The 10,361-nt window shown below is 35.7% G+C and overlaps 1 protein-coding gene across 1 annotated transcript in view; it reads left to right on the plus strand.

The window, feature by feature from the left end:
• LOC144959686 (RAD52 motif-containing protein 1-like) overlaps positions 1-6,954 on the plus strand; it is a 9,497-nt gene extending 2,543 nt beyond the window's left edge. The window contains exons 3-6 of the mRNA XM_078892365.1: positions 449-588; positions 3,115-3,237; positions 5,212-5,364; positions 6,758-6,954. Coding sequence (XP_078748491.1) covers positions 449-588; positions 3,115-3,237; positions 5,212-5,364; positions 6,758-6,811 — 470 coding nt within the window. The 3' untranslated portion in view covers positions 6,812-6,954. The remainder of the gene's footprint in view (positions 1-448; positions 589-3,114; positions 3,238-5,211; positions 5,365-6,757) is intronic.
• Positions 6,955-10,361: the final 3,407 nt, after the last annotated feature.

Below are 10,361 nucleotides of genomic sequence, written 5' to 3' on the forward strand. Positions count from 1 at the left end.
TAAAATCTCATCTTATGAGATGCTCACTAGATTAAATAAGACATCCTATTTTTTGTAAGATATACATTTGTTAATCAGAATTCCCATGATAAAATGTTATAATCTCCCTTCACCTGCCATTATTGTTAAATGTCCTGATATGATTTTTATTCAATAATTCATTTCAACAGCTATTTTTCTTCTCTGTATGCATATGTACGTTTTGGTGCATGTGTGTGTCATTGTGATGGTATGTGTGTGTGCGTGCTTAGTAAATGGGTGTGCGTGTGTACAAAAATATTTATAATGATGTTTTACAATTTTGTGCGCCGAGAGCTGTTTTGTCACCGGGATTGTATTATTATTATTATTATTATTATTATTATTATTATTATTATTATTATTATTATTATTATTATTATCATCACTATTATTATTATTATTATTATTATTAATTGTCACATTGCAGTTGGAGAGAGCTCACTCCCACCCAGTCATGGATCTACGTGCCGTCTCTACGCCTTTGTCAACTTTTACTCCAAACTGTGTGCCAGGAAGGCCAAAGAGCAATTACACTTGACTAGAATTGTTGGGACGACGCCTTGTAAGGTAGAGCATGACAAGTTGGATTTTGCTTTTATTGTCACTGATAATGATGAAGATGATGATGGCGAAAATAATTATGATTTTATCATATCGAATTATTGAAAAAAAAAAGCCTGGCTATTTTTTGTGCACGCCTACAGACTTTAGTACTGGACCGAAGAACCCGCATGGTTATGTGGTCTAGTGGTATGACACTCGCTTTCAGATTGGAAGGTCCTGGGTTAGAGCCTCGCTCGGCGCATAGTTGAGTCCTTGTAAAAGGCTCTTTACTCACGTTCACTCACTGTACTCAGGTGTAAAATGAGTACATTGCGTCAACAGCGTTGTCTCTGTCTGATAAAAATAGTAACATCGCCTAACAGGTGTCATGTCTTGTTCTACATGTTACGTGTTGCTGTTGGTCAGAGACCTCTTGTAAAGGGCTTTGAGCACGTTTAGTGTATATTGCACTATATAAAAGCTCAAGGACTGATTTTGGCAGCTGCTGGCTCAAAATATTCTTATCGGTTCTAACGTCATGATAGAATAAATATGAAATAGATAGGTGCCTGTACTAATAAGCCTTTTCATTCTGTAAATGGTCCATGGCAAAACCCATTCCTTGTTTTTAACATTTTCAAGTTACATCTACAGATGCCCGTTTTGCCAGATTTATTTACACATACCCACAGACTGGATGAATTTTGATCCTTGAATCCTCAAAAGTTTCCATCTTAATCTATCTTAATTTCCATGATATACAATTAAGTTACGTTATAGAATAGAGTTACTTTCCATGTGAAAGTTCTTACCAATAACTAACTAATAAATTTAACGACAACAATTTGTCTTTTGTTTGATTAAACTAATTTACTGTTTTCTGTACTTCCTTTATTAAAGTTTTGTCTTTGTCAATATTATCATTTGGAGAAAAACGCTAGCTCAAACTGCATTCAGAGAACTACTTACTTACTTATCTGAACCAGCGACCACCTGAGCTCTAGCCCTTCGGTCTTGTGCCATGACGTAGGAGTTAGACGTCTTTTGTAGTTGTTCCAGGTGACTATAAAGTGTTACTGATGCTTGGGTTTGGTGGGAGGAATGTGCATCTCAGGTCTTCAAGAGGTTGACATTCAAGCAAGTGGTGTGTTACTGTTTCATTGGGGTGTTGACATAGGGGGCAGGAAGGGGGTGTGTCGTTTGTAATTTTGCTTAAATGGTTGTTGAGCGGTATGTGTTGTGTTCTTAGTTGAAAGATGATGCTTTGCTGGTGTCTTCTGAGCTTATTTAGGCAATCAGTCTTTACAGGAGTGGTCATATGGGAAAACATATCAGAGAGCTACACAATATTTGGAACAGGACGAACATCATTAATGAAAATAAAAGAATACGCCTTTACGAAGCACTAGTGCTGCCAATCCTTACATACAACTATGGTATATGGGGTATTATAAAAAAGAATTTGGACACCCTGGACTCCCTTCATCACAAACAATTGAGACGAGTTATTTTATTATATTATTATATGTATTGGGGTACTTTGGCCAGACAAAATCAGTAATGAGGATGTATATGACAGATGCAGACAGAATACAACAAGTCAGTACGCGAAAAGCAGCAAAGATGGAAACTGTTCGGCACATGCTCAGGCGAGATGAAAATATTCCAGCACAAACCTCAATAGATGATTACTTCAAACAAGGAACCAAATACAGAGGGCGTACACCAACTTCACTTCCAACAACATTGAATCAAGATCTCAAAAAATATCAAATACATTTAGAAACAACAACCGAAGAACTGATTCCAACAGCACAAGGAAACATCTAATTACCTCAGAACCTTAACACACATGATGACATTCTAAAGCTATGAACACTTGCACTGGACAGAGATTTATGGAAACAAATTACTAACTGGAGACTAGAAACCGACTGACACACTTGAAATAACACACACACACACACACACACACACATACACATACATACACACACACACACACACACACACACACACACACACACACACACACACACACACATTCACGGTAAGCGTCCATAGCGACAGCGCAGCCATATTCATTCAATCATTCATTTGTCAATCCTATCTTTTTGTCCAATGACTTTTTGTAGAACCTAAAATAATAATATTAATAATGATAATAATAATGATAATAATAATAATAATAATAATAATAATAATAATAATAATAATAATAATAATAATAATAATAATAATAATAATATAATAATAATAATAATAATAATAATAATAGTTTTTTAAATAAAAATAATGATAATAATAATAATAATGATGATAATGATAATAATAAAAAGAAGATTAAGAGGCCATAATAGTGATGTTGATCAAACAGGTCCTGGATATTTTTTATAGTTTATGACAATTCTGTTGATAATACAATAGTGACAAAATGATGTTGATGAGCTGGATGATGATTACAAAACAGTTTTGATGACATTGGCTATCATCATTTAGATGTCATAAATCTACTATTCTCTCCCCCCCCCCCCCTCCTTCCCCTTCTAGGTGCAGTTTTCCCAACGTAAAAAGAATTCAAACAAGGAAAGGGAGCTGTTATACCCAAGCCAGTGTTTCAACCTGGCAAACTTTTATCTGGGGTTTGATGGATGGTCGATTGGCATCAAGCTGGTAAGTATTTGTGTGTCTGACTGAGAAAACCCGGAAAGCCCATACAAATTTTCTTTCTATGTCTACTAGAACCCATTTATGATTTTTTTCTGAATAAAATTTGTTGCTATGGGAAACACTTTATCTTCGGTTTTGACTCATATCTCGAATCAAAGCTTGCCGCATCTTCCCAGGTTTTCTCAGCCAGCATCACATTTTGTTCGGCTGTGTGTTCTAGTGGGTATGGCACTCACATCCAGGTCGGAAGGTTCTGGGTTCGAGTCCTGCTCTGAGCGGTGTATTTATAGTTCAGTCCTTGGAAAAAGCCCTTCACTCACATTTTCTCACTGTACTCAGGTGTAAAATGAGGACCTGGCCTTTAACATAAATGACAAAAAAAAAAAAAACCCACAATCGTCAATCTGAGCCTCGGAAAGTTCTGAGCTCCGATTGAGATGAAAAATGGAGAAGTCATTCATTCTCCATTATAGGGTAGAGAAGTCATGATGTCACACCTTCCACTCTTCTGGTTCCAAAAAACTACTTGAAAGTGTGTATGTTGTAACCAGTCCTTCGGAGAACTAATAATGAATATGTTGCACATTAACTGACTAAATCCTAAGAGAGTTAATACATTCTTTTCTAATTTTTGAAAGTAGCAAAAAATCTCGACGATTGGACTGTCTGGTACACAAACGAGTGTCCATACCACAAGAGCACACAGTCAAATCAGTCATCTGTAAAGGAAAATAGTATAGAATAAATACATAAATTCAATCCAATAAGGATCAAGGCTAAAATGGAGTTTTAGTTTTGAACTTAAACTGGCTTCCTCTTACTTCTCTTTTAGAGAATTTAGGTCAAGTGTCAACAAAGGGTCACTTTGATGAGTTGTTAAAAAAATAAAAATTTTCTTACACAAGACTGTTTTCATTAGTTCCAATTTCATTTTTGTGAAAAGGAAGTTATAAAATTTTGTAAGTGTTAAAAGGATTTAAGCTTTTAACATTCCGAAGTATACATTTTTTTAGAAATCTGAAAAGGTATGCATGAATCTGGGCCAGCCAAAGGAGAAAGACTGGGTGGGGTTCCCGACCTCCCATAGTGGGCAAGGGGGGGGGGGGGTGGGTACATACTGTGTCTTTTATCCCCCTATATCTGTTTTCCAACTTGCTTTCTGTATTTGTCTTGGAATGAGATTACTTGATTTTGTCCTGACCCTGGCTGGGAGAGAAACAGTCAAATGGATAGTGAGTTTTGGGAGATGATATTTTTGTCTTTGTAAATCATCTCTGTTATACACTGTATTATTTTTCATTTTACATATATATATGATTTGTAAACAATTGAGTGTGTTCCTCTTGGTGGGGACCTGTGCTTGTGTCTGGATGAGATATTTAGGTGATCTCAAACTAAGAACCTTGATAGTGTGCTCTTGGAATCTACATCTGTTTCTTATTTGAACAAATTCCCCTTTGTCTTGCTTATTCTTGGGTGCTTTAATTGTAATTCTATAACTTTTTACTCATTTTCTTCCTTTTTACTGGTGCTGATATGATTTAAATTTGTTGTAAACGCTGTAAAACCCCTAAAAACAATAAAACAAGCAGCAGAAAGAACAACACAAGAAATAAAAAACATTCCAAAAAAATCAGCATGAGCCATTCCTGTGCGACAATGTTGTCTAGTGGTATGACACTCGCTTTCGAGTCGGAAGGTCCTGGGTTCGAGCCTTGTTGGGTGCATATTTGAGTCCTTGGAAAAGGTTATTTACTTACATTCTCTCACGTACTCTGGTGTAAAATGATTACCTGGCCGTTAACAGTGTTGTCTCTGTTCGAAAAAAATTGTAATAATGCCTAACAGGCGTCATGTCCCATCCTAAATGATAAATGTTGCTGTTGGCCAGAGACCCCTTTTAAAGCACTTTGAGCACGTTTAGTGGATATTGGGCTATATAGAAATAAAAGCTAAATTTTTTTTTGTATTTCACAGATGAAAAGAGATGACCCTGTGCCTGGGGCAGACACATTGAATAGAGTGTGTCGATTTCTGTGTGTTGTGGAGTTGGTCATTCCAAGGCATGGTCTGACCACGCATGGAATTGGCACAGCTGAGGGTCACTGGCTACGGGTCAGGAAGCAACAGGTCGTGTTTGTTTTCATTAACGATGCTGTAGTTGTAACCTGGCATGGCAGTTTTTTGCATCGCTTGTGGCCGCAAAAAATCGCAAAATTTTTGCAAGTTTTCGAGAATTTGAAAAGAAAAAAAAAAGGCAAAACAAAGACAAATTTAAAAAAAAATAAATTTCATAGCTTTTGTAGAATGTGAAAGATAATCAAGAGTAGTTTCTTTTTTACTATCTCATTTTTTTCCTTTTTACTGGCGCTGATATGACCTTACATTTGTTGCAAGCGCCGTGAAACCCTTAAAAACAAACAAACACCTTTCTCTTTCATGAACTAGTTATGGGTTTTTAAGAAAATTAATCGCAAAGTTTTGCAAATTTTGCTGTTTTTAGTTTTAGCTTTCAAAATTTGGGGGTTTTTTTTGTGTGCAAAAAACCGCCATGTCAGTGAAACAAGTAATAGCAACAATGATGTGTAGTCATCATTATACAAATGTGTGTGTGTTTAAGCTTGATTACTTAGGGCTTTAAGTTTAACAGAATCAGGAATGATGAGAGCTTGGCAGTAATAACGTGAGACTTTTTCCAAGTCTCCGTTTCACTCCCCTCCCCCCTCCCACTATCTCTCTCTTGTAAATAGACATTTTGTGATGAGAAATAGCGATTGAGAGACTGGGAATAACTCAATCTGAAATTAAAAGCAAGAATGCACGTTTGTTTATTTATGCACAAACATCATGATCAAACACATTCAAAGTGAAGCAATCAGTACAGGCAGTGCTTCAATGGCAATAGGATCGCTATTACTATCAGTACGGCTGATATACGTGTGTAGATAAGGGACTTGAGAAAAGTTGGTAACATCCGGATGATCCAAGGAAAGAGAGCTGGAGAAAGGCAGAGAATGGCATAACCTAAGAATGGCCAAATGTAAAGCAACACAGATGTCATGTGCAACCGCAGAGGATCGTGATTCGTGGAGACAGCTGACCGGCAACATGCTCAAGAGCACAAACCACGATGGATGATGATGAAGGGACTTGACCAAAATTATCACCCCTCCAAATAAATTGAACTAACCCATCTTACCTATTATTGGGCGAGTTCAAGTGTCACATCAATGCACTTATCGGTACTGTCCATTAACAAGAGTCATACAAGTACAAGACCACATATCTGTAAGAAATATCGGCTGTGTTCTTGAATTGTCTAATATATATGTAGTTTAATCTCATCCCATAATAAATTATTATTATTAATTATTATCAGATTATTATTGTTATTATTATTATTATATTTATTAGTTATAATTATTGTTATTATTATTATTATTATTATTATTATTATTATTATTATTATTATTATTATTATTATTATTATAATAGTGTGATTTCTAACTTTTACTCGTTTTAGACAAAGGCAGTGTTATATCGAGATGTCAAAAGACCGCCTATCGAGAAGCTGTGAGAAATGCATTCTCTAGAGTGTTGATGGTTGTTGTGGGAACACCAGCAGTGGACGGTGGTGATGGTGGCGATGGTGGCTGTGGCTCTGGGAAAGTCTACGCTGAGATCAATACGACAATTCCTGACCCTTACATTACTGCTGAATGTCTGCAGGATCCTACGATATTAACGGTAAGCACTTTGTTGTTATTTGTCAACATCTGAAAAAGCCATTCAATTCACTCAACTCTCATTTTCTTGTATCAGCAGCCTAAATAAAAATAGCTAAGTATGCACTAAACGTGCTTTAAGTGCTCTACAATGGGTTCCTAGCTGACAGCAACACATAATATTTAGGACGGGACACGACGCCTGTCAGGGGATATTACAATTTTTTTCAGTGACAACGCAGCTAATGGCCAGGTACTCATTTTACACTCGAGTATGGGAGAGAATGTGACTAAAGTTTAGATATCCTGATAGCCCTAACTTTAACTATTGTGATGCTTAAGCTGCTAGAAGCTGTGGACTTTAAAAAGTAATAAAGAAAAATGAATATATAACAACAGCTTCAAAAAAGAACAAAATACCAAACACGGAACGATTCGGGCTCAAAACTCTTCTTCAGTCAACAATAAAATCATAAATACATGACTAAATTCCAGATCGACGACAGAGAAATTTGGTTGGTCTTCTCTATAGAAGAATAATAACCTACGGATTCCAAGAGAGGACCTACCAAAAACACTTCACATGTTTTTATCTCTGAATAAACATGATTTAGAGCCAGGAAAGCAACAACAAAAAAACAAAAAAACAAAAAAAAATCATCCTAATTAATTAGTCTTTTTTGACAGGAATAAAAAAAAATAAAATTAATAATAATAATAATAATAATAATAATAATAATAATAATAATAATAATAATAATTTTTACATTTTTAATAAAAAATTTTCTCAAGTGTTTCCTTTCCTTTTCTTTTCACGACTTATTTCAGGTGAATGAATTGCTGGAAGAACCAAGGGAGGAAAGCAGCGAGGAAGAGAAAGAAGAGGCCAATGATGATGAAATGATTCAAATACTGGCTGATCTCCAATCAGAATCAGAACATGGCCAACTGTCAATACCTCCAAATGATAAAATATAACAAATATTTATAAATATTTCTCTTGTGTTCAAAGAGATTGGCCTCTGTACCTAAAGAACCGGTTCAAATCCAAACTGGGTTACTCAAAATAATGGTGAGATGCTATGTGGGTACCGTAGTCCTTCAAAGCCATTGGGCCCATAGAGCAGGAGCATGGTTGGAGTCCAGTGAAAAATTCGAAGTAAAGTTTATGACCTTGAAACACAAAATTGACATATATGTAATGTCATACTTGTGGACATAGATGTAATGTCATACTTGTGGACATATATGTAATGTCATACTTGTGGACATATATGTAATGTCATACTTGTGGACACCTCGACTTCATCAGTCGCAGTCAATTCAATACATCAGGTCAACTACGAGCCTATGTCTTCGTAGAGGGGAAAGTATAAATAATTCTCTCGATTATTTCTCTTTAACAAAGACAAGGAGGAAAGTATACTCATTCTCGTGCTGATACTGATATTGAATATAAACGGTTGTAATTTTTTTAAGTTTATGGACGGATTTGATATTTCGATATTCAGTGTAATCTGTATAAAGTCAACACTTCTCGATGGTTCCAACTTTTCTGTTCATTATCAAAGTGTGCTCCATTTTCATTGATAATGGATAAGGGAGCGTTCACATATTACGTCATCAGCTAGGGGGGGAGGGGGGTCTACCAAATGTTGACATGTGTTGACATGGGGGGGGGGGGGGTCAGACCCAAGATGATGTCATCAAAAGATAGGCAAATTAAGCCTATTTCAAAGTTTGTTCCTTTCAAAACAGCTAAAGATAAATTGCTATGATGAGTATTGCCCATCTCTCAAGAAACAAGATGGGAAAGGGGTATCACTTCTCAAAAGGCGAACTTGCCCTAAATGTTCATTGTATCACTCCTCGATCACAGCAATGAAAGACCATTCACGAAAATGCGGCATACATGAAGAACAGCAAATGGGAGAAAATGATGACGATGAAGATGAGATTGATGATACTATTTATAGTACATTGCCAGAGGTCCAAGGCAGAAACATTTTTGAATCAATTAATTTTATGTTTGGAAATTGAAACAGAAATTCATTCCACTAAAAGACTAATATGCTATAAAATAATTTGCTTCCTATACTATTTTAAATTACACTTTCTGAATTTTTTTAATAGCACCTGCACCAAGTAGCCTAATTTAAATAATGATTGTTAGATTTTATCTTTGCAAATTTAAATTTTATGTCCCCATTGTATCGTAAAACATAAATTATCAACAGTTTCTGAAATTAATAAAATGTCTGAATGTGTTTTATCAAACGTTGATAATCAATGTTTATGGTTTGAAAAACGAATAATAAATATTGTGAAATTAAAGTTATCTTTTAGTTTTTATTAAATTAGATGACGTCATCATCTGTTGGGGGGGGGGGGGGGTCAGGTCAATGATGACAAGTGATGACTTGGGGGAGGGGGGGGGGTCTAAAAAGGGCAAATTTTTGATGACGTAATATGTGAACGCTCCCTAAAGTCAAACTTGCTAATGTCTGACATGGTGTTTTAAAAAAAAATTTAAAAAAATCCCAAATTTTGCAAGCTAAAAACTGCAAAATTTGCGATGAATTTTCCTAAAAACCCATAATTAATTAATGAAAGAGAAAGGTATTTGTTTCTCAGCGCTTGCAACAAATGTAAGGTCATATTCAGCGCCAGTAAAAAGGAAGAAAATGAGATAGTAAAAAAGAAACTACTCTTGATTAATTATCTTTCACATTCTACACGAGCTATCAAATTAAAAGAATAAAAAACTTTTTTTTTTTCGCCTTAAAAAACAAAATTATTGTTTTTTATTTTCTTTGTAAAATTTCCAAAATGCAGATTGTGCGGCCGCAATGCAGATCAGTGATATTTTGCAAATTTTTGCAGCCGCAAGCGATGCAAAAAACTGCCATGCCAGTAATGTCACTCAAATCATTCAGGTCTGACAGTGTTGCCTTTATCCATCCAGGATTCCACTGTACAATATATCCATCTTGTACGGAACTGCTGGAGAAAATATCAAATAAAGAAATTAAGGAGCAGGCACTGGTGTAAGATAAAGATCTGAACAAGTGTGTATGAAAGGTGCCAGACAAAGCAAGAAAAAAAAAACATCCCAAAATATCAGTCTACCTCGACCAGGGATCCAACGTCAGACCTTATATTACTGGTCAGATGTGCTAACATTACATTTTGTAATCAAAGACGTCTGATGAGCAATCAGAAGGTCTGAGGTTTGATCCCCAGTCGAGGTCGACTGAATTTTTTTCAACTTTGGGATGTTTTTTTGTATTTTTCTTTCTTGCTTTACCTAGCACCTGTCATATGTTCCGATCTTTATCTTGCTGGAGCTGGAGAAAGCAATTTGACACTGGCCTCTGGAAGAAAGCCTCAACTTCATCATGC

This window comes from Berghia stephanieae, chromosome 14, assembly GCF_034508935.2.
Source record: "Berghia stephanieae isolate SIO BIC M18660-M18661 chromosome 14, UCSD_Bste_1.3, whole genome shotgun sequence".
Classification (NCBI taxonomy): Eukaryota; Metazoa; Mollusca; class Gastropoda; order Nudibranchia; family Aeolidiidae; genus Berghia; species Berghia stephanieae.